Source organism: Lithobates pipiens, unplaced genomic scaffold, assembly GCF_037356315.1.
Source record: "Lithobates pipiens isolate NorthernLeopardFrog02 unplaced genomic scaffold, aLitPip1_a1.2 Scaffold_10, whole genome shotgun sequence".
Classification (NCBI taxonomy): Eukaryota; Metazoa; Chordata; class Amphibia; order Anura; family Ranidae; genus Lithobates; species Lithobates pipiens.
The window spans coordinates 78,948,636-78,974,302 of record NW_027507686.1 but is presented as its reverse complement, the minus strand read 5'-3'; the positions used below and the strand labels follow the sequence as shown (position 1 = coordinate 78,974,302).

General features: G+C 42.5%; 1 protein-coding gene across 1 annotated transcript in view; it reads left to right on the top strand.

The window, feature by feature from the left end:
• Window positions 1–24,671, top strand: part of CCDC85B (coiled-coil domain containing 85B) — a 30,079-nt gene extending 5,408 nt beyond the window's left edge. Inside the window, exon 2 of the mRNA XM_077456056.1 lies at window positions 16,430–24,671. Within this exon, the coding sequence (XP_077312182.1) occupies window positions 16,749–17,354 (606 nt within the window). The 5' untranslated portion in view covers window positions 16,430–16,748 and the 3' untranslated portion in view covers window positions 17,355–24,671. The remainder of the gene's footprint in view (window positions 1–16,429) is intronic.
• The last annotated feature ends 996 nt before the right edge of the window (window positions 24,672–25,667 follow it).

Here is a 25,667-nt window from a genome sequence, read left to right as displayed (position 1 = left end):
ATACTCCAAACACTATCCCCCCCAGGCAGATCCCATCAAACAAATACAAGAGATGGTCAGAGCCTGCAGACATGATACAAGAGATGGTTACAGAGTGCGGACATGCTATAGGAGATGGTCAGAGAATGTGCGAACATGCTACAGGAGATGGTCAGAAAGTATGCGGACATACTACAGGAGATGGTCAGAGAGTGTGCAGACATGCTACAGGAGAGGGTCAGAGAGCGTGCAGATGTGCTACAGGAGATGGTCAGAGAGCATGCGGACATACTACAGTAGATGATCAGAGAGTGTGCGTACATGCTATAGGAGATGGTCAGGGAGTGTATGGACATGCTACAGGAGATGGTCAGGGAGCGTGTGGACATGCTACAGGAGATGGTCAGGGAGTGTGTGGACATGCTACAGGAGATGGTCAGGGATTGTGAGGACATGCTACAGGAGATGGTCGAGGAGTGTGCGGACATGCTACAGGAGATGGAGTTGGAGACTAAGGATACAGCTAACAGCACAGAGAGATGAGGAAGACTTTTGTACAGAGAAGATGCCAAAGCTCGGCCATGTTGCCTCCTCCTGTGGGTTGGGAGAGGACACCATCTCTCACATAAATAAGACACAGTAATGCAGGAAAAAAAAAACAGAAATCTTGTGACTCCCATCCCCAGGAATGCCAGAGCCATAACCCCAATATCTCTGTCCATACACACAGACATACACTGGGCAGTGGTCAAGGATTAGGCCTTGGAAATGCATCTGGTATCAGCCCCCCCCCCCCGAACCTCTTTCTCATGTTTTTTGAGAAATGTTGACTCCTCCGCTCACAGCCGCTGATTCACGGGCATTCCGAATGGCGGCACCATATTGTCATTGTGTATGCGCCCTGGCCGAGCTTGCCAGAGCAGCACAGGCATTCGCAGTTGTAATGGGCGGAAGCTGCAGCCCTGTTGTTATGGCGAATGGTCCCGGGCCATTTGGAACAAAGGCAATTTTCCGGGATTATTCCAGGGACAGAGTCAGACTGGGACAGGGGTCTAAATCCTGGGAAAATCTGGACTGTTGGCAGCTATCCATCAACTCTGACTAGTTTCCCTGTCCCTGCTGAAGAAAAGCTTTCCCACAACATGATGCTGCCACCACCATATTTAATGGTGGGGATGGTGTGATTAGGGTGATGTGCAGTGTTAGTTTTCGCCACACATAATGTTTTGCTTTTAGGCCATTAAGTTAAATTTTGGTATCACCTGACCAGAGCACCTTCTTCCACATGTTTGCTGTGTCCCCCACATGGCTTCTTGCAAACTGCAAACGGGACTTCTTATGGCTTTTTTTCAACAATAGCTTTCTTCTTGCCACTCTTCCATAAAGGCCAGATTTGTGGTGTGCACGACTAATAGTTGTCATGTGGACAGATTTTCCCACCTGAGCTGGGCATCTCTGCAGCTCATCCAGAGTAACCATGGGCCTCTTGGCTGCTTCTCTGATTAATGCTTTCCTTGCCCGGCCTGTCCGTTTATGTGGACGGCCATGTCTTTGTAGGTTTGCAGTTGTGCCATACTCTTTCCATTTTCGGACGGAAACATTTCAGTAAAAAAACACACTAAAGTTAATAGTTTAAGGGCACAAAAAAAAAAAAAAAATTAGCCAATTTGATACATTATAAAAGATGAGATTGCACCGAGTAAATAGATACCCAACATGTCAAACCTTAAATGTAGGAAAACCTTTTGAAGGCACTGTAGGTCACTGTGGATACCCATCATATTAAAAGAAAAGGGGGGGTCCAGAGGTAGAGATAGGATGAAGATATTTGCCAGTACACGGAACGACACAAATAGCATCCAAACGGGTGATTTATTGCATGATCAACAGCTCTCATGATTGGCTGGCAGCCATTCAAGGGTATACCCTTTATTGCAAGGATAGAGAGGGTAAAAAAAAGGGGGGAGGGGTATGCCTATATATCAAGAATAATGTACAAGTGAATGTAAGAGATGAAATCACTGAGGGAGCTAGGGAGGAGGTGGAATCCTTATGGGTAGAGCTCTAAAGGGATGAAGCTAAGGGCAAAATAATACTGGGAATATGCTATAGGCCCCCTAACCTGAGGGAGAAAAGGGAGACAGATCTCCTATCACAAATTGGATTAGCAGCAAGGATAGGAAGTGTTATCATAATGGGGGATTTTAATTATGCAGACATAGACTGGGCGAGGGAACCACGCATTCATCTAAGGCTTGCCAGTTCCTAAATGTCTTGCAGGATAATTTTCTGATTCAGATAGTAGACGCACCAACTAGAAATAAAGTGTTACTGGATCTACTGATTACCAATAATACAGGCCTGATCAGGGATGTGGATATACGGGGCAATTTAGGTAACAGCGATCACAGGTCAATTGGCTTCAGTATAAATCACACAAACAGGAAACATAAGGGGAATACAAAGACACTGAATTTCAAAAGAGCCAACTTCCCTAAACTACGAACCTTATTAGAAGATATAAATTGGGATAAAATCTTAAGAACAAAGAACACGAAGGAGAGATGGGTTTGCTTTAAGAGCATATTAAATAAGGGCATTAGTCGATGCATCCCATTGGGTAATAAAGAGAGGGTGGTGATAAATGTGCAGTACTCGGAATGTTCAGGGGTGGGTAGTGGGTTCCCCCAGGGTTCTGTCCTGGGACAAATCCTGTTTAATTTGTTCATAAACAACCTGGAGGATGGGGTAAACAGTTCAATCTCTGTATTTGTGGACGATACTAAGCTAAGCAGGGCAATAACTTCTCTGCAGAATGTGGAAACCTTGCAAAAAGATCTGAACAAATTAATGGGGTGGGCAGAAAAATGTAAAATAATGCATTTGGGTGGCAAAAATATGAATGCAATCTATACACTGGGGGGAGAACCTCTGGGGAATCTAGGATGGAAAAGGACCTGGAGGTCCTAGTAGCTGATAGGCTCAGCAATGGGGTGCAATGCCAAGCTGCTACTAACAAAGCAAACAGAATATTGGCATGCATTAAAAAGGGGATTAATTCCAGAGATAAAATGATAATTCTCCCACTCTACAAGACTCTGGTCTGTCCGCACCTAGAGTATGCTGTCCAGTTCTGGGCACCGGTCCTCGGGAAGGATGTACTGGAAAAGTGCAAAGAAGGGCAATAAAGGGTCTGGAGGACATTAGTTACGAGGAAAGGTTGCGAGCACTGAACTTATTCTCTCTGGAGAGGAGACTCTTGAGAGGAGAAATGATTTCAATATGCAAATACCATACTGGTTACCCCACAATAGGGATAAAACTTTTTCGCAGAAGGGAGTTTAACCACTTGACCACTGGGCACTTAAACCCCCTTCCTAACCAGACCAATTTCCATCCTTCAGTACTCTCACATTTTGAATGACAATTACTCAGTCATGCAACAATGTACCTATATGAAATTTTTGTTCTTTTTTTCACACAAATAGAGCTTTCTTTTGGTGGTATTTAATCACTGCTGGGTTTTTTATTTGTTGCGCTATAAATCAAAAAAGACTGAAAATTCTGTAAAAAAATAAATAAATATTTGTTGTTTCTGTTAAAATTTATTGCAGAGTATTGGCAGGGTATTGGCAGAGTATTGGTGAGTATTGGCAGAGTATTGGCGAATATTGGCAGAGTATTGCAGAGTATTGGCAGAGTATTGCACAGTGTCACAGAGTATTGGCAGAGTATTGGTGAGTATTGGCAGAGTATTGGCGAATATTGGCAGAGTATTCCAGTGTTGCAGAGTATTGGCAGAGTATTGCACAGTGTCGCAGAGTATTGCACAGTGTCGCAGAGTATTGCACAGTGTCGCAGAGTATTGCACAGTGTCGTAGAGTATTGCACAGTGTTGTAGAGTATTGCACAGTGTTGCAGATTATTGAACAGTATTGGCAGAGTATTGCACAGTGTGGGCAGAGTATTGCACAGTATGGGCAGAGTATTGCACAGTATTGGCACAGAGCAGCGCTGTGGGCACTACACATCCAGCCCACATCGCTGCTGCCATCTCTCCATCTCTCCCCTCTCTGTACCGATCAGTACAGAGAGGGGAGGGAGGAACTGGCATCATGACATGATGCTGGTTTGTTTACAAGTGATTGCTCCGTCATTTGCTACCAGCGGCTGTTTACCGCGATCCGTGATACGCCACGTCTTCCGGACCCATCGTTCACGGATGTTTGCGGGAGCACGACCCAGGGGGCGCACGAGAGCAAGATTCTGGGAGGACATCCATGGACGCCCTCCTAAAAAAACACGACCACGCTGTGGCCGCCTTTCGGCTATGGCCCGGTCGGCAAGTGGTTAACAAGACTTGTGGCCACTCATTAAAATTAGAAGAAAATAGGTTTATCCTTAAACTACATAGAGGGTTCTTTACTGTAAGTGCGGCAAGGATGTGGAATTCCCTTCCACAGGCGGTGGTCTCAGGACCACAACATACAGGGATATACACTGTAATACTGACATAATCACACACATAGGTTGGACTTGATGGACTGGTGTCTTTTTTCAACCTCACCTATTATGTAACTATGTGACATCACCCCACCCTTCAGTCAAACCTGCCCCCAAACAGCAGCCCGCATCTCTCGGCTAGCAACAGATGTTACTTGGGGAGCCACAGCCTGGTCTGAATAACATGTCCGGGTTTCAAGTGGATTGAAACCTAGACACATGATTCAAAACCCAAACTGTCCGGGTGAATCCTGGACAGGTGACAACCCTATATGTACTGTATGCTAAATCTGACAGAGATGTGGCTGTCTAATGGTTGGGTCGGGGGGCTGTCGGTAATTGTCCAGCTATTGATAAATAAATCATGTTTCCTAACATTCAGCATGTATGAGTTTTATATGATAGTAGCTGCTGTTCCTTGATTGCACTGTGGTGCCCTATGTGCTAGGTCTTGTTACTTTGTAATTCCCTTGTAGGAAATAAGCACATTCTATGATTCACTGCAAATACATTTATATGTGGCTTTATTTTAGCAGACCTATTTAAAGTTGTTGTAAACCTCTGAAATGAAAGCATATCCCTCTATACTTTGTACTTGTCTCCATCCAAAGTACCTCATGTGGTTCTTACCTGCTACCTTTCCCGTTATCTGCATGAGTCACATCTGACAAGTAATGCAGACACCACATAGTACAACACACAGGAAGTGATTTACAGCATTGGGACTTTGTAGAGGGAGGTGTGCCGTTTCCCTCCACTTAGGACTCCCTGTACCCACCCGTCCCTGTGCAGCACCACCCGTGACTACCATAAATACACACTTTTTTTTTCCATTTAAACAATCACAATGTTGAATGGGTTGTCTCATCACTGTAAATGCAGGAGTGCTTGTTCTTTTGAAAAACCTCAGACCTACTGTCTGGATCACCAAATGAAAATACGGGAAAGATAGACTAAAAAACAAAAAGAATGGGACTGTCACATCTAAGAATTGGTAAGCTGCAATATGATAAATGTTTACTTTTGGGTTTAATACTTTAACAATGGTTCCACGCATTAACAAAGGGATCACTGCAGTCTTCAATAAAGAAAACTGTCTTATGCCTTGTACACACGGTCGGAAATTCCGATGGAAAAGGTCAGTTCGGATTATATTGTTGGAAAATCCGATCATGTGTGGGCTCTATCGGTCTTTTTCCGTCGGAAAAAATTTGAGAGCAGGATCTCAAGTTTTCTAACCCAAAAAATCCAATCTGACCTTTTCCGTTCGTTTGTAGAGAATTCTGATCGGACAAAGTGCCACGCATGCACAGATCAAATTACGAGACCAATGATATTGGCCACTAGCCTCAAAGTAGTCCCGTCATAATGAACAAACGTCATCACGTTCTGAAAGATCGTACTTTCCGACAGCTTTGTCCAACTGTGTGTATGCAACACCAGTTTAGGACAAAATACGTCTGCAAAAATCTGATGGATTTTGTTGTCGGAATGTCTGATCGTGTGTACAAGGCATTAGGTTTCTGTCAGATTGGGCCTTGTGTATGTGATGTGAACTCTCTGCCAGTATCCTGACAGATAGCACACTATATGGACAGACTCTATATAGGTAGGGAAAGCTCCTTTGCCAGGTTGTTAACCCCATAAATGCAGCCTTCTCACGTTCAGGAGAGGGGTGGAGGTTGGCAGATCACTTTGAATTAACAAAGGGGATTATGTATTATTTGTTAATTAGGAGCAGGAACTGATTGGTCGTCTTTTTAAATCTTTAGAAGAGTTGTGCAGGTTTTATGCCTGTGCCACTCTTTGATATTCTTATTGTTCTTAATGGCTTGCTAGTTAAGCAATGGAGGGGCCAAGGTGGGAACCATTGTTGGGCTGTGTTTAGGACCTTTAAAGGCCAAGTTCACCTTCTAAACATGTTACACCTGTATTTAGGGTGTAACATGTTCAGTACCCCTCACCTCATCCCCTGATCCCCCTCTTCCCTTTGAGAACGGGTGAGGGTTCTTCTCCCTGCAGCCACTGTCACATTTTAACCACTTAAGGACCAAGCCTCTTTCTGAGATTTGTTGTTTACAAGTTAAAAACAGTTTTTTTTTGCTAGAAAATTACTTTGAACTCCCAAACATTATACATTTTTTTCTAACACCCTAGAGAATAAAATGGCGGCAGTCGTTGCAATACTTTCTTTCCCACCGTTTTTGCGCAGCGGTCTTACAATCGCACTTTTTTTGGAAAAAATACACTTTTTTGAATTAAAAAATAAGACAACAGTAAAGTTAGCCCATTTTTTTTTATATTGTGAAAGATAATGTTATGCCGAGTAAATTGACACCCAACATGTCATGCTTCACAATCGCGCCCGATCGTGGATTGGCGAAAAACTTTTACCCTTAAAAATCTCCATAGGCGATGTTTAAAAAATTCTACAGGTTGCATGTTTTGAGTTTATATGTGACAGTGTCCCTCGAGCTACTGAGATTAACTAAAAAAGTGCTATACTCATAAAGTGATAAAATAAAGACTATAAAACTTTTTGCTATTTGATCTCATATATTGCACTTAGTGTTTTTTTGTGATTATTATATCACTGCGTGATCGTGGCGATACCTCACATGTGTAGTTTGAACAGCGTTTACATATGCGGGCGCTACTCACATATGCGTTCGCTTCTGCATGTGAGCTCGGCGGGACGGGGTGCGTTTAAAAATGTATTTCATTTTTTTCTTATTTATTTTACCTTTTATTTTTTATCTTTACACTGTTCTTTTAAAAAACAAAATGTGTCACTTTTATTTCTATTACATAGAATATATCCCTTGTAATAGAAAAAAAAGCATGACAGGACCTCTTAAATATGAGATCTGGGGTCAAAAAGACCTCAGATCTCATATTTACACAAAAATGCAAGAAAAAAAAAATGTCATTTGAAAAAAAAATGGCCCTTTAAGAGCTATGGGGACGTTTTGACATCGCTTCCGCCCTTCAATGGTATGGAGACAGGTGGGGGCCATCTTCCCCTCACTCATCTCCATACCCAGCAAGGAGAAGGATCCGATCACCTCTGCCACTGCCAATGGCTCTGGTAAGTGGTAGAGGGCACCGGAGCGCGGCGGAAGGGGCCCTCTCCCATTGCCGAAAAAAGTGATCTTGTGGCGAGCCTGCCGCAGAGACCACTATTATCGTAAACGGGACCGCTGGCCGAAGAAGAGGAAATAAGTGTTATAGCAGCTAGCTGCTGCCATAACAAAGATATCACTCTTTAAAGTTAGGACATATATCGGCGTGCATCGGTCCGTAAGTCGTTACATACAGCATGACTGTGCGGGGCTCCACTCACACTGTCGAGTCTTTCATTCACAGGGATCTGTGAATGAAGAAACTACAAGTTATATCTGCACCACGGCAGACAGCCTGTACTTCTTAATGAACTATGAGCCTGTTGATCAGCGCCCTCGTAGTTCATTGACTCGTTCAGGCAGATGGCTGTATTGAGTGTCTGCAGGAGCCTGACATTGCACCCGCAATATTCTGATTGTGGCAGACTCCAGTATAAAAATAAATAAATAAATGCACATATTTTTACCTGCAAAATCATGTGCATTTTTTTTTTTTTTTTTTTTTTTTACCAAAGGTGATTTTATCCTTTATTCTGTCTCAGATTATAGCTTAAATATAGATGTATATGCTCTATGTGAAAGAGCTTATGATGCCATTTGAAACTGTCTATGTAAAAGAACTCACAACTGTGCAGAAATATGATATTTTTGACTTTCCTATTATTGTGCAATGCAGGCTAGCCACTTTCAAACATTTACTTTTTATGCACGTTTTCATGCATTTTTGCACTTTTTTATATGCGTTTGTTATGTTTTTGCAACATGAGCAGTTACACTATAATACCAAATGCATAAATATGTACAAAGACTCTTTGAAATGCGTGTAAAATCATTGAATAAATAACTTGTAGTTTTAAAATTCTAAGGGGTGGATGGGGCCCTATTTCTCTACCAAAGCTAGTGAAAAGCATAAAAACAACATACATAGTTGTTTCTATGTGATTCGTGACAGGAAGTCAGTTGTGGTTTAGGAAATATCCACCTCTCTATACCGTGATTGTAAATATTGACAACTCTGGGTGTCAGGAAACACAAAGGGGTTGATTTACTAAAACTGGAGAGTGCACAATCTGGTGCAGTGCTGAAAAGAAACCAATCAGCTTCCAGGTTTTATTGTCGAAGCTTAACTGAACAAGCTGAATGTAGAAGCTGGTTGGCTACCATGCACGGCTGCACCAGATTCTGCGTGTTCCAGTTTTAGTAAATTCCCCCCTCATTATTTGATTATATCTTTGTGGTATAGTAAGACTCTATTCACATCTGAGTGTTATGTAACTTAAAGCTTCAAACACTCAACATCCAAAATTTTATGGTTTTTGGTTGTAGCTGAGCATAGTGTTACTTGAAGCTTGTAGCTCAAAAAAGTAAACAAGCTTCTTTTAAAGGCATAGTACACCTTTACTAAAAAAAAACTGCCTTTGCAGATAAGGGGAGCCTGTAGATAAAAACAAACTGTGCAGCTCAGTAATGCCCAATACTATGGTGTAAGCCAATTTCATACTTCCTGAAGCCTGACTGAAAAACTCCCAGAGATCACATCATCCTGTTGTGCCTTGTTGCTAGGATATTGCTAAGAGTTTCCCAGCTGTTACTGCTCAACTCCACCATCACATGAGCGAGCTCGAAAATGCTGAGCTCAGAGCTACTGCGTTACCGGGGACAAAACGCATGTGAAGGGCTTTTAATCAGAGAAAGAGCTGGCTCCTGTGATGGTGGAGGTGGGCAGTGAGGGCTAGGAGTGTCTTAGCAACATATTAGCAACAAGATGCATAGTTTTTTTAGTAAAGGTGAACTATCACTTTAATCCCCAAGTTTCATGTATTTTTTGCCCCAATGTGAGTGCTTGGAAAAATGTGCAAAAATGCATGTATCTCAATTTTTTTCCCTAGTAACTAGCATTGCATTGGCTAAAGATTAAGAAAAAACAATGAAGCCTGAGTTGCCTGTAAAAACACTTAAAAATGCCTGTAAATTGCTAGAAAATAGGGGCCTGTAAAATGACCAGGGCTCTCAGTTTAAGACCCCTTTCACATAGCATTTCCCTCTGGGTTTCACACTGGAGACAATGGAGCAGCTGTTTGAGGGAGGATTGCAGGCGATATTTTTAACACTATAGCGCCTGCAAAATGGCCTCAGTGTGAAAGGGGTCTAAGGCTACTTTCACGTTGTGGCGCTTTACCATTGTTTTAGCGGCGATATTCCCCCGCTAGCAGCCGAAAAAGGGTTAAAAGCGCCGCTGCAGCTGCCTTTTGCAGGCGGGTTTTCAGTGCTGTCCCACTCTTTTCTATGGGAAGGGGCGCTTTAGGAGCAGTAAATACACCGCTCCTACATCGCCTCAAAGATGCGGCTTGCAGGACCTTTTTGACCGTCCTGCAAGCGCACCAAGGGCTTTCACACTGGAGAGACAGCAGCGGCTGTTTCAGGGCGCTTTGCAGGCGCTATTTTTAGTGCTGTAGTGCATGCAAAGCGCCCCAGTGTGAAAGGGGTCTAAGTGTAAACACAGCCTACAAAATGATAAGAAAGTGAGAGTCAGCCTGTCACCTCATAAAAATGTTTCTGTGAAGGCCGTGACCTTTTTGCAAGTCTGGGCCTGATATTTGCATGCCTGTCTAACATAACAAAAACTATAAACAAAGTATTTCAACACAGAAGTAACTTTAAAAAATACCTAGAGTTGAAATATCTTTTGAATGTTTATTGCTATCAAAACTATAGTTGTAGCTGCTCCATAGAGAAGAATGGAGGTTCCGATCGGGTCTGCATCCGCCCGAAAAATGAACAGGCAGACCCAATCAGAACATCAGTGTGAAAGGGGCCTTAGAAAGCCATGTTCTGCCCTGCAAACATTACATAAGTGGTAAGTTACATATAAAATGGTTCCATTGTAGTCCATGGCCTGTGCAAAGCTGACAGTCCTTTAGGCCCCTTTCACATGTGTGGACCATTCACATCCACCTGTCAGTTTTTTAGGCGGATCTGAATGGGCGCTCCATGCAGGTCTATGGAGCGTTGGATGTCAGCGGAGACATGTTTGCTGACATCTGATCCTCCCCGATCTGATCCGCTCTGCAAAATCCAGACGGGTGCAAACCCTATTTTTCATCTGTCTGGTGGATCGGATGAAAACAGACAGGCGGTCCATAATCATCCGATCCCCCCATAGGGGAAAGTGGAGCTCTGACAGGTCTGTCCCTGCACAGAGTGCAGAGGTGGACTTGTCATCCGCCGGCCCAGCGGGGATCAACGGAGCGATCCCCGCTAATCAAGCGAGAAGTAAAAACGGATCGGTAGGTCTGAAAGGGGCCTTACCCTGCTACATACCCCCCACTACTTACCCCCTAATACAGTGTCCAGGTATATCTGCAAAAACTGGCCAGGGTCTGCCTCAGGATGTCTCATAGACATGCGGTGGCCATTGAGGTTGTCAAGACTTCAGGCTTTGTATAACAATGAACAACTGCCTGAGGTAAAAAAAATGTTTAAATGATTTCAAAGTGGTTCACGACTTGATACTGGGTGGAGTTTCTTCATAATGCACTTACCCTTTGAGTTTTACCATCATTGCTCCTCAAGTAATATTAAAGGCATAGTTCACCTTTCCAACCATGTTTGATGTTACACCCATATTTAGGCTTCATTCACACGGCTGTAGAGAGCCAGTAACCATTAACAGAAGTGTATATTTCTCGTACAGCTGTTTGTATACAACTTCAGGTAGAGTACAAATCAATGACAGGCTACGGCTCTACACTGGTAATGGCACATCTTAATTTCTACATACCGGGACGGATGTGCTCTCCTGGACTCAAACAGTTTGTCCATTCATCTCTGTACACATGTAAATGCTTGGATGTTCGGTTACCAGCGTAAAGCCACAGCCTTTCATTGATTTGTACAGGCTGCTGTAAGCAAACATCTGTAATCCCAGGCACAGAAATATATGCTTCTATTCACTGTGTACAGCCTCTTTGGCCATGTGAATGAAGGTTTAGACCTCTTTCGCACTGGTGCTTTACCGCTAACGCCCCTGCTAGTTTTAGCAGCGATTAACTGCTGTTATAGCAGTGCTTTTCTATTTTTACCCCCACTAGTGCCCGAAGAAAGGGTTAATAGCAGCTTTGCAGGCGATTCGGCAGCACTGCCCATTCATTTCAATGGGCAGGATGCTTTGGGAGTGTTGTATACACTGCTCTTGCAGCACCCCAAGGATGCTGCTTGCAGGACTTTTTTTCCTGTCCTGCAAACGCACCGCCCCAGTGTTGAGGTAGTCGGGCTTTCACACTAATGGTGGCTTGAGAAGCGCTTTTCAGGTGCTTTTACAGGCAATATTTTCAGCGCTAAAACACCTGAAAAGCGCCTCAGTGTGAAAGGGGTCTTAAGGCTCGGTTCGCATATATGTGAATTGAATGAATTTTGAACCAGATCCGATTTGCACGACATGTGAAATAATATTGATTTCCATTGAAGCTGCTCACATATATGCTGTGCATCCGCAGTGCGAATTTAAAAAGAGTCCTGTGCGTTTTCACTGCTGTGCGAATTCCAGGCTCATTGAGTTCTATGGGAATGCTGAATTGCACGTGTTCAGTTGGGTTCAGGATTTAGTTTAGTATTCTGTTCTGGACTTCAGCACGGATTGCTCTCCTACTACAGGAGTTGACACCCTTTATGTACTATGTATTGGCAGCACTGAAATCGCTGCTGTGACTAACATCCAGTCCTGAGCCCTGCTAATTTACATCTGAACCACATGTAAAATGCACCTGAACCCGGAGCTGGGCTATTTTCTCCCAAAAAAAAAAAATTGATTCACAATTCGAAACGAGTTTTTTTTTTTTTTTTTTTGATGGACACCGCTCCAGTCCTGAGTAGCTGTGAGCAGGAGTTTTTAGGCGAGTCTTCGGCCTAGTCCAGCCTCGCTAACTAGGCCGAAGCCGCGGCCTAGCCTAAAAACTCCCGCCCGCAGCTCCTGGTGAAAAAAAAAATCGATTTGCTGAAAATTTTAATCGATTTGACTTCTCAACTCGATTGAAGATTCAAATCTATTTTTTCCCCAACCCTACCTGAACCGCTGATCAAATGCTTTTTTTATTCGCAGTCAAAACGGATATACAATTTGAACCAGACATGTGTGAACCCAGCCTTAAGGTTTAGTTCAAAACTGCCTATTCAGGTAAGGGGTGTTTGTAGATAAAAACAAATTGTCCATCTCTGACTAAACTTGAATAATGCCCTTGCTATAGGAGTAGGTAGTTCCAATCAAACCCGCCAGGAAGCTGTCACTGCACACAGCCAATCATAGGCAGTGAGGCATTTCCTGCCCGGCAGCATATAGGTACGCTGCCTAGAAATGATGTACAGTGCCGACTTCCTGGCAGGTTCCGTCCAAACACGCCCAAGCCCATTCTTAGGTGTAAGGAGGGGGGTAAGTGCTGCAAATGGTCTGGAAATGGCAATTTTTCCCCTTTGTCGGTTCAATCAAATCCCTATGTGTATGGTCTTTTGTTTGTTTTTTGTGTTCTGTTTTTGTTTTTGCTTTTGTTTTTGTTTTATCATGTTTTGCTTGTGTTTATTATTAACACTGTTCTTCTCCCTTCTTTTCTCCCTGACATGGTTTTTGTTTAATTGCTGCTGCCTTGCGGGGTCTCCCCCCTTCAAGACCACCTTCATACCACCCTTCGGGGCAACCACTGCGCTTTTCAGCGCCGGCGGCCCTTTCACATGGGGAGAGGCGGGGACATACGTCTGTCCCCTCCCTCCTCACATTTGTGTACTGCGAGCCAGTGACGTGGGTGCGGGTCCCCGTCGGCGGCTGCCTCGGACATCACGACACCGGGCACATGCACCCGGAAGTGACCTCCCCATATGGAGGCCGACTGCGGGATCCTTTTTGCAGCGGCATCCTGTGGTGTGTTTTTTTTTTTTTTGCTAAGTGAGGCCTGGTTGTTACTTACCTGCACCATCACAGGAGTGAGCTTTTTCTCTGATTCAAACCCCCTCATGTGTATTTTCTCACCACTGACGCAGTAGCTCTGAGCTCAGCGTTTGAGAGCTCACTCCTTTGATGGTTGAGTTGAGCAATAACAACTAGACCTCACTTAGCAACGTTCTAGCAATGTTCTGGGAGTATTTCAGTCAGGCTTTCGGAGTTACATAAATGGCCTACACCTATAGTAAGAGCATCATTCAAATTTAGTCAGAGCTGCACAGTTTGTTTTTATCTACAGGTGCTCCTTATCTGCATAGGCAGTTTTTTTGGGCAATGACGAACTAAACCTTTAACCACTTCAGCTTCGGAAGGTTTTACCCCCTTCCTGACTAGAGCGTTTTTTGCGATACGGCACTGCATTACTTTAACTGACAATTGGGCGCTGTGCAACACTGTACACAAATAAAATTGATGTCCTTTTTTCCCCACAAATAAACTTTCTTTTGGTGGTATTTGATCACCTCTGCGTTTTTATATTTTTTTTGCGCTATAAACAAAAAAATATAATAACATAAAATAAAATAACGACAATTTTGACGGAAAAACAATATGTTTTACTTTCTGCTATTAAACACATCCAATAAAAAAAAAAAATCGCATTTATTTATCATGTTAGGCCAATATGTATCCTGCTACATCTTTTGGTAAAAAAAAATCGCAATAAGCGTATATTGATTGGTTTGCGAAAAAGTTATAGTGTCTACAAGCTATGGGATATTTTTATGGACTTTTTATTATTTTTATTGGTTTTATTAGTAATAGCGGCTATCAGCAGGATTGCGGCGGACAAATCTGACACACTAAGCGACACTTTTTGGGGACCAGTGACATCAGTACAGTGATCAGTGCTAAAAGAAATACACTGTCACTGAAAAATTACACTGGCAGTGAAGGGATTAACATCAGGGGCAATCAAAGGGTTAAGCATGCTCCTAGGGAGTGATTTCTAACTGTGTGGGGGATGGTTTAACTGGAGAAGAGAGAGATCTGTGTTCCTGATTAGCAGGAACACAAGATCTCTCTCTTCCTCTTTGACAGAACAGGGATCTGCCTTGTTTACATACACAGACCACCATTCTGTCTCTCCTCTGAACGATCGTGGGCGACCGGCAGCCATCGCGGCTGCGAGACCTGCTGATTGGCTCCCGCTGTGTCCAATGTGAGCGGGAGCGTGGCTCCAGCGGCGCCCTAGAGCTAACGAAGGAGATGACGTACATATACGTGATTATGTGCTTTAGGGCAGTACATGTATGTGGAGCGGTCCTTAAAGGGGTTGTAAAGGTTTAATTTTTTTTTCAATTTCAAACATATACTTACCTCCACTGTGCAGTTCGTTTTGCACAGAGTGGCCCCGCTCCTCGTCTTATGGGGTCCCTCGGCGGCTGTCTCGGCTCCTCCCCGCAAGAGCTAACCCCTCTCTGGGAAGCTCTCTCCCAAGGGGGTTAGCTTGCAGGCGCGCTCCTGTGTGATACAGTCAGCGGCCATAGCCACTGAATGTATCACTCGGCCCCGCCCCCGGTGCACCGCGTCATTGATTTGATTGAGAGCAGCGGGAGCCAATGGCTGCGCTGCTATCAATCATCCAATGAAGAGCCCACAAGAGCAGGGGGAAAGCAACGCGTGATCATGCCTACAGAGATTCGGAGCTCAGGTAAGTAAAACGGGGGCTTGGGGGGGCTGGAGAGTGCAAGGTGTTTTTTCACCTTATTGCATAAGATGCATTAAGCTTTACAACCTCATTAAATGGTTAAGGCAGGAATATCAAATTAGATTTAATTGTGGGCCACATCGGCATTATGATTGCCCACAAAGGGCTGGTTGTATCTGTAAGACTATATAACTAAATCTACTCTTTATTACCTCTGCATTAGATTATTCTGGTATTTTAAGAGACTGGTGAAGGGCATGTACAGACTGGCATGGAGCCCACTCACACTCACGTAGCACATAATGCAAGTCTAAAGAGTAGGATCACACATCGCTGATATTATCCACAAGAAACTTTATTGGAGACTGCTTAGACAGAACATGCTGTCTGAGCAGTCTCCAGTAAAGTTTATTGTGGATGATACCAGTGAAGGGGGAGTAAAACAGCAGGATCAACCAGGTTTTTTGCAGAATACAGAAAATGAATCTCATGGTGACTGAGTGAGTATGAACTACATGTAATAAACTGTTTATGGATAGTTTTTTTAAGATGTGGGTTTAGTGACACTTTAAGTGATGCTGTCACTGCGGTGAGTGTCCCAGATTTATGGGGCGTTGCCCCTTTACAGATTCTGATGCAGGGGACAATCCCCACAAATGCGCCAATCCAGGATGCTTGTATATTGTAGAAACTCTGCCATTATATTGATTGGACTTTGGAATTTTGTGACAGATAAGCCTTTTTTAGTATTAAATTAGGAGTGTTTTTAGCTACTGTTAAAATAAAGTAGCTTTATATGTTTCAACAGGCCAGTGTGTTCTGGAGGGTGTTTATGTTTTTTGAGATTTTGCCATGGCTGGATATAGACAGGTGTTATGGATATGGAGGAAGACTGCAGTCTTTGATAAAGGAAGTGGGTGATCAGCCCCAATAGAGTTCTTAAATCTCTTGAGTGGACTTATTTAAAACTTACAAAATAATCACATGTGACAATCAGATGTTTACCACAGCGGTTGATGGATTGGTCCTTCTATAGCTAGCTTGTCTTCGCCAGGCAAAAAGATGATACTATACATCCGATAAGTATGGCTATGCAGATTTGAGTGCACTCAATTTCAATTAGCTTCGTAAATTGAATTTGTAAACCCACATTTGTACTTGATTAATACATTTTATTCTCTTATCCAGGTATTTGCAAGCTTTTTTGGATACAGTGCTGTAAAAATGAGGAACATGAACAAAAAGACCAGTTAATAGACACCTAGCAAGATCAAAGCAAGTCAGGCCAATTCTTGGTCTGTGAAGGAGTATAATCTCATATTTTATCTCATCCACTTGTCAGTCAATAAAAATAACCTGTTGGCTTTGCTTTATTAGGCCAGGATCTTTTTATGAATTTTATAGTTTCCTGGCCTTATCTTGTCGAAAATATTTTGTGCAGCTTTGAAGAGGCTGAAACCAAAACTGCAGATTTTGTTGACAGCAGCTGGCACAGAGGATATACACAATGAATGAGGAATGTGGTCTATTGGGTCGAGACCTCTCCAAGATGACTGATGAAGAAATGCTGTCTCACAGCAAAGAGGAACTTGTCAGAAAGTTAAGAGAAGAGGAAGCAGAAAAAATGGCAGCTCTTATTCAAAGGGGTCGTCTTATAAAAGAGGTCAACCGCCAGCTGCAAGGCCACTTGACAGAGATTCGTGAGTTAAAACAAGTTAACCATCGTCTTCAGGAAGAGAATAGAGAGCTGAAAGACCTCTGCTGCTTCTTGGATGATGACAGATTAAAAAGCAAGAAACTGGCTAGTGAGTGGCAATTATTTGGCTACCATGCAGCTAAAGTCTTAAGGGAAGACTTGGGTGGGTATCTTAAAAAACTGTCTGAACTAGAGAGGCGGCAGGATGAGCTTGTGAGGGAAAACACATGCCTTTCTGAAGTTTTTCTGGCTCTAGAAGAAGATGGGGCTTCCATAAGGCACCATGCTAGCCCCGTGGCCTCATCAGAGCTTAGTCTTTTACCCTGTGGACCACGAGACTTAGGCGACGGGAGCTCCAGTACAGGCAGTGTCGGGAGTCCAGACCAGCTGCATGTTGTTTGTTCACCTGATGACTGAAAGGGGTTTGGCATACAATTTTGTTGAATGTATATGGCTGTGAATGACAAAGACTTTTGGCCTTCAAAACGGGATTCATGAGGCCGCTGATAGGGTGGGGGGGTGGGGGGGGGGGAATTTGGGAATAACAGCTTAGTCTTTTTACCCATACACTCTTTTTCATGTATATATTGTACACACAAAAATCTGAAGCCATGTATTATTTTCTGTAAATAAGCTGATGAACAAATACAGTATATGTACACGACTGTGAGTTAGTACAATTTCTGCTCTCCGTCGCTATATATATATATATATATATATATACAGATAATAGATCGTACACATTCTACCTTGTCAAAGATCTCTGTAGGTATACATGGAAAAGACAGTACAATCTTACAGTAAGTGATCTCTGTATGTATACAGGCAAGCCAATGTACAATGTCCTTGTAGGCATACAGGTGACCGATAGTTCAGTGTCTGCTCCCATTCACTGATCTCTGTATATTTATGGATAAAATAGTTACATAATTTCTCCACATACATTTTATAGTCTCAGATTATAGTTCTGATGTATCTGAGGTGTGTGTTTTTAATTACCCATCATTTTTCCACATGTTGCTGCTGTTTTGACAGCTATGCATTTGAATATGTCTTTTATCACAGCAATTCTCATCTCCCCACTGTGCAACAAAATGTACCTGTGTTATTTTCAGTAATAGCCATGACATGGCATCAGTGACACTGACAATGGTCTGGTTTGGTGTAAATGGATGTCTGGCTAACAGTATAGATGCCTAATAATATAGGGCGATCATACATGGAATAATCTTTGAAAACAATGCCTGAAGTTAGACCATGTATGGGTTTCCCCTATGGGGTGGTAATAAGTGCTCCTGACTATATTATAGGTGACCATGCATCCCCTGTTGGCTAAATGGAGAAGACATTTATGTATAGTTGTGATTAATGTGAATCCCAGCACCACAGTGATGGGGAAAAGAATTGGCAGATGTCTCACTCTCTGTTTTTGTTAGTGAGACATGTTCTTGTCTTTGTGCATTGCCAGACAAATAGATAAGGATGTCTTTGACAGGAAATATTCTTTAAATACATGGAAATGACTGACTGCATTATCTCTGCTCCTCTACTTTTAAGAACAATGGAGGAAATGTGGTATTGACCAGATAAACCGACAGCTGGCTATTTAGGGTTAGTTCACACTTGTGAAGAGAGCTGCGTTTTTCAAAGCGCAGCTCTCCACAAGGGCATACAGAAAACAATGTTTACTCGCAGCTATAAACTGTGACGCAGAAAAAAGGCAACATTTCTGCATTTTCCACACCACTATGCAGGTCTCGGTTCAACCCTGTGAGTTGCCATGCACAGAAATTAATGGAGTTTAGATAAAAAAATGAAATGGTACCTTGCGTTGAAAAAGCACAAGGCACTGCCCCCTTTGCTGGCAGCTGCGATCACTACCCGCAGAGAAAAACTTAACAATTTTCTCTGCAGATAATGTGAACCTACCATATAGCCTAGGCAGATACAGTATGTGCCATTGGACTTGCAGGTTTAGTATATGTGTCGTTTTTCAGAGATCTATCAAACTTATGCTGTATTTCACAAGGAATGAAATATCTTAAATAATGCTCTATAAGTTTTACTTTGTGCCAAGATTCTGCAGGTACCTAAAAAGTTAGCATTATATGGTCTATAATAACTAGGGCTGTAAAAATTCAGGTTCCAGAACTGGGTCATGTCATCCCTATGATTTACATTTTTGCCTGTTGGGTGGTCAGTCAGTGAGCATGCCTTTTCGGTGAAGGTGCTGTAATTGTTCACTTTACCTGGCACGTAGCTCTCTTAAGCAGGCAATGCATATAAGAGGACAGTCAACCATTAGACTGGAGCAACATTCTCACATCTATGGTAGCAGGCTGACATCAGCTTCTAACTGTACCACTCTCCTCGTGCAAGTTAAGCGGAGCTTGGAAAGCTTAAGATCATACTTGATTTTAATACCCTCTTATATCAATTGTCAGTCTTTTATGATCCAATGAGCAGCACATCTTTGGCTGATCACTCTGCAAGCATCGACTAAACCAAAAAAGTTAAACAACAATTCTTTACCAGTGGACTTCAATATGTAATAAAAGTACCTCTTACAGGGTCAAGGGTCCTATTGTTTGCCACTGTGAAGCACTAAGGTCGGGGTTATTGAATGTACCATACCAGTTTTTGAATGCAGATGCTTCCAGCACAGAAGGGGGTGTGTATATGGCAGAATAAAGGGATAGTTAGCCAGATAGCAACAAGTTTGAGAATGACTTGCTAAGCTATTGCTATTGCTAGACTTGCCAGGCTTCACAAGTTTAATTCAACTCCACATCGCATGACTCCGGATCAACTTTGTTTGCAAAGATTCTGCAAGTCTGCTGCAAGTTCTGGTTAATTTATGTTGTGCAATAGTCATCCCACCACAGGGGTCAGTGTGGCTGAATTTTCATGCTGTAGACTTGCAGAGCTCTTGCTGTAGACTCACCACTTCAACTTTGCTCTTGCTAGAGACTTGCCAAATTTGCTACAAATTGGAAAAGTGTCAATAAGAACTTGTGCTTCATGTGCTCTGCAAGTGTGCAACTTGCCAGTAAAAATGTGCAGCAAGTTAAAAGACTTACAATTCAACACTTCAACAAATTTGTGGCAAGTTATCATTGCTATCTGGGTAGGTTTGGGCTGAGTTTAGGGACAGGTTAGTGTAAGGTTTAATGCTGCGTAAACACAACCGTTTTTTCCGTAAGAATAAACTCTGATGGTTTTTCAGATGGAGATCCCCTGAAACGGACTTGCCTACACATGATCACACCAAAGTCCGATTGTTTAGAACACGGTGACCTACAACGCGTACGACGGGACTAAAAAAAGGAAGTTAAATAGCCAGTAGCCAATAGCTGCCCTTGCGTCGTTTTTGGTAGGTCGGAACAGCATACAGACAAACGGTTTTCCCGATAGGAATTGATTCCGTCTGAAAGATTTAAAACATGTTCTATTTCTAGGTCCGTCAGAATTTTCTAAAAAAAAAAAGCCAGCTGAAACCCACACATGATCGGAATATCCGATGAAATGATTCCGTCTGACTTTTTCTGCCGGAAAGTCCGACCGTGTGTACACGGTATAAGTGTTTTAGGCATTAAATCTGAACTTTGGGATGCTCCAAAACTTCATCCTAAACTACACTTCCCCAGCCACAACAAAATTGAGCTGTTTTTATCTTACATCTTTTAGCCTAAATCTACCTTTTAATTAGTTTTGATCAGTTGTCTTTCACAGTGCAAGTAGGACCAGCCATTGTGAGGTGGGATTACTTAGCCCTTGTACACACGGTAGGACATTCCAACGGAAAATGTCCGATCGGACTGTGTTGTCGGATAATCCGACTGTGTGTGGGCTCCATCGGACTGTTTCCATCGGAATATCCGACGGACAAAGTTTTAGAGCTGGGCTATAAAACTTTCCGACAACATGATCCGATCGGACTTTGTCCGATTGTGTGTAAAGAAATTCCGATCGGACAAAGTGCCACGCATGCTCAGATCAAATTCCTAGACCAAAGCTATTGGCTACTAGCCTGAACGTAGTCCCGTTGTAACAAAATAACGTCATCACGTTACGTATGATCAGATTTTCCAACAACTCTGTCCAACCGTGTGTATGCAACACAAGTTTCGGACAAAATCCGATGGATTTTGTTGTCGGAATGTCCGACCGTGTGTACAAGGGCTTAGACATCCAATGTCACATCAACTGCCTATTTGGTTGTATAACTTGCTAATCACACCTGGCAGGTCATACTGGAGTTCCTTGACCTGTCAGTTACAGGCAAGGATGGGTGGGATAGTACAGGAGTCTGAGCAATCCAGATCTGCCCAGTTCAGCGAGTGCTACTCATGTAAAAGAACTATAAAAGGACAGTTACAAGACCTGTAGACCTGAAAAAGTAGAGAGCATGGGATACCAGTCTTACAAACAGGAAGTTAATTAGAGTGAGCCATGAAAAGCAGATAATAAAAAATGGATTATTCAGTGGCTGGAGCACTGTTTTAAAAAAGCACTCTATATTGATGCAGGGTAAGACACGACATTTACAAAAGTGTATTTAATTTCTGACCGGAGTTCAGCTTTAAGTGTTGGGGAGGTAAACGATAAAGCAGAACTAAACACTTTCATATGTTACAGCCAAAGAACCTGCCATCTTTGCAGTTTAATTAGCAGTTGCCTTGGTGCTGCACATGTGATCAGTTATAACACCAGCCATTTGGTGGCATGACAGTTTGATTGAGAACACAAGCAACTGTGACAGTTGTCATTCACGGCATTCTTTGAATTTAACTGCTTTGGGAAACAGTAATGTGTTTTGTTCTGCTTCAGGGCTCGTTCACACCATACCTGCATGAAAACTGATGGCAAAACAGTGCAGATTTCACTTGCAGAGACATCAGTTTACATTGGTTTTCATGCATGTTTCAGTCAGTTTTTATGCACGTTGATATCATTTTTTAAATGCGTCAGTTATGTGCTCTATTCACACCAATGTTGATGTCACGTCAGTTTTTTTTCCTGTGCAGAAAACTGCATACACCCACTGTTTTTTGTGCCCTGAAGAAAAACTGATGTCTCTGCACCACAGTGTGCACGAGGCCTCAAGGTCTTTTCAGGGGTTTGTTTAAAGTGGAACTAAACCTATTGATTTAATGGTGTTAAAAAAACAGTTACATTCCTGGCATGCTGGGAATTCTAAAGCCCCGTACACACGAGAGGACTTATGTCCGACAGACTTCCGAAGGAGTTCCGACAGAGTTCTGACGGACTTTTCGACTGAGCGGACTTGGCCCTTGGACAATCACACCAAACTCCGACGGATTCGAACGTGATGACGTACGACTGGACTCGAATAAGGAAGTTCATAGCCAGTAGCCAATAGCTGCCCTAGCGTCGGTTTTAGTCCGTCGGAATAGCATACACACGAGCAAATTTTTCGAAGGGACCAGGTCCGGCGGAGTTCCGTCGGAAAAATTTGAAGCATGTTCCATTTCTAAAGTCCGTCAGACTTTTGCGAATCAAAAGTCCGTTGCAGCCCACACACGATCGAATAGTCTGACGGAATCAGTCCGTCGGACTTTGGATGTTGAAAAGTCCGCTCGTGTGTACACGGCATAACTGTCACATTTGTATGTGCTCTGAACCAGGCAGTCAGACCATCAAATAGCTGGCCTTACTGATCACATGTGCAACACCATGGCATTTGTAGTTTAAACTGAAGTCAAGATGGTAGCTTCCATGGTTGAAAAGGATAGGAGGGTTTAGTTCCAACTTAAAGAGTTCCACTCAAGTGTGGAATAAAAAAAAAAGTCAGCTGCTACAAAAAGTGGGACAAAAACAGCCACTCACCTGTCCCACTATCCAGCGGTGTGCTCACCCCAGTCGGTCTCACCCACTGTCTTCGGTTCCCGGGGCCGGCGTCTTCACTATGGCCACACTCAGCTGACAGCTTGTGGCCACACAGCTGGATGCCCACTGCACATGCGTGAGTCACGCTGCACATCGTGAATGGTTGATGCAGTATTCTTGGACCTGTCAGTGTCCCAGAAGACTGCAGGGTGGCGGAATTAAGGAGAATGGAAGTGGCAATTGTTCAAGAGGAGCGGGTCCTTAACGAGTCCTTATTAAAGCAGAACTTCCTCTTTTGGGTGGAGCTCCACTTTAAGTGCTAGGGCCACTAGGGTACTAAACCCACATGTTATATATTGCAGCTTACCAATTCAGTTTGGTGGCTGCATTGATTACATTTTTAGGCTTTTTATTTTTACCCTGTGATCTAGCAGCCAGTAAGTCTATTGTTCAACTTCCATTAGCAGACCAACTTTTCCAGCAAAAGTGGCACTTGGAAGGTTGTGATAAATCATTTAACACTGACAGGTCAGCGTTTATTTATTTATGTAAAATTGTATCCCAAAGGGAAAAACAAAAGTGTTTCTGTAACTGTTTAAAAAATGTTTTGCTTTAGATTTGTGCATCTAAATCTGCTAGTACATTTAGCACTACCCTCCCTACAATTTGACAATACTGTTGTAATAGGAATAGGATGGAACTGTTGATGGACCAACAGGTCGAGCTGGGCCATGTTCATATCTTCTCAAGTTCTTTCTTCATAATTTCTTGACATCTTAACAACACTGCCTTAAGCTGGCTACACGTTATACAATTTTCTTTTAGATTTACCAAAACCATATATTTTGAGATCATAACTAAACACTTTCAAATGGTATGCAATCAGGCAGGCCCTTGCAATGCATAGTTAAAGGTAATATTAAAGTAAATTGTACAATATGTAGCCAGCTTAACACTCTTGACATCGATATTGATCTCTGTCACATCTTCCATTCTCACTCCTATACCTCTCCTCCCTCATCTTTTTCTGCCCCCTTCTCAAAAGATTCCTTTCTTTCATGTAATAAGAAATGTCACAACATAGCTACCTGTATCTACTTTTTGAGAACCAATTATAGAGGGATTTATCTTAACAATGCTGCAGGGTGGCTCCATTGCTCTTCCATAGAATAGAGACACCCTAAGACTGAAAATGTGTTACTGGCTAGATCAGATCACCGGATGAAAATAAATGAAAAAAAAAAAGGCATAGAAAAGAAAACAAAGGCAACCACTACATTTAAGGATTGCTATGCTGCAATTTAATTTTTTGTTTTTAGGTTTGGCACTGCCTTGAGTACGTTTTTGTTCTTACTGCAGCTTTTTGGGTGTTCTCGATACTGGGAGACCCACTTAAAAATGGACACTCAAGTCCAGATCAAATATATTATCACACTTAAAGGGAATATTGAAATAAACTGCCATATACCCAAGGTACACAATAAATATGTGCTGTGATAGTGGTATTATGGTATTTAGCAGGACACCCTAATCTACACCAAAGGGACATGACCCAGGCTTTGAGCCTGTATTTGTTCAGCTCCTATGAAATATCAAAATGGAAAAGTCTCCTTTGTAAAAAAGAAATAAAAAAAAAAGAAAAAGGAAGAAAGAAAAGCATCTGTTTCCTAAAGCAAAGAGAAGCGGAACATGATTTGTTGCTATGGCAACACAGACACTTTCCTTTCCTCCGGGTTTTATAAATCTGGCTCTTTATGTATGTAAAAAGCAGAGTTCAACTTTGTTACCTGTTAATTATTCTCTGTAGATAAAACATGTGTATAAAAGCTTACTTTCTGCACACTTTACACACATTTAAATAAATATATATTTGGGAATTTATAAGTGACTATGTTTTAGTGAAAACATGATTTGTGTTGCTGGTTTATACATTGAATTGATTAACAGTGAATGTGTGATATTAAGAAATGCAGAAGCATGTTATGGAAAGTTAGCCCGTCACTCTCCTTTGCGGTGCCCTCAAGAAGAGATATAACAGGGTAACCACATTTACATACAGGATGATGGTTTTTGCCTGTTTGAAAAATGTCTTTCTTTAAATTGCTAGTTTGCCTTCTAACATACATGGTTATCTGTCACGTCACACCCTTTTCCTCTCTCATTGTTTGAGGCTTGTCTTCGGAATTATTAATAGAATATCAGGAAATGCAGAGACCTCAGCCAGGCTGCCTACACTCTACAACCTTGTATAAATTGCATTCCTGCTGATAACTTTAAAGGCAAATTTGTTTCTTAATCTTGGGAAAAAAATAAGGCTTTTTTGGTAGTCAACGTATCTCTAGGCTTTAGAAATTAAACCCAATCACTAAAGTCTTATATAAGCTTTAAAATGAATGTAATTATGAAAGATGTCTGTTTTTTTTAACCATGCAGCTTTTGTTAAATAATACCTGGTGAACTTGTTCCTTTTTTTTTCAGGCACTTCACATTCTGGAGTGACAACTGTCCCCCCATTGTCTGTCACTCTGTCAGATGTGCCCATGGTGATGACTACAAGATGCTGTATTAACACATACTTTGCAGGCATGGTCTGCTGTTGACACTTAACAAAACGTTGGTCCTCAGTAGGTATGAGCTTAGGTTCAGTCCACACACATTTTTGCCCGAACCCGGAAGGAAGCTATCAAGGTCAGCACAATCAGCTGTGGCTGTGGCATTTCCTGCCTGTAACTGCGTGTACACAAAAGGGGTGGGGGTGCTCCTGATATCATTACCTAATATGGCCATATTCAGTGATGTCAGGAACATTCTGGGCTCTTTGTGTCCATGCAGCTGTAGGGCAGAGATTGCCTCACCTGCAGCTCAGTTGGCCAGGACGGA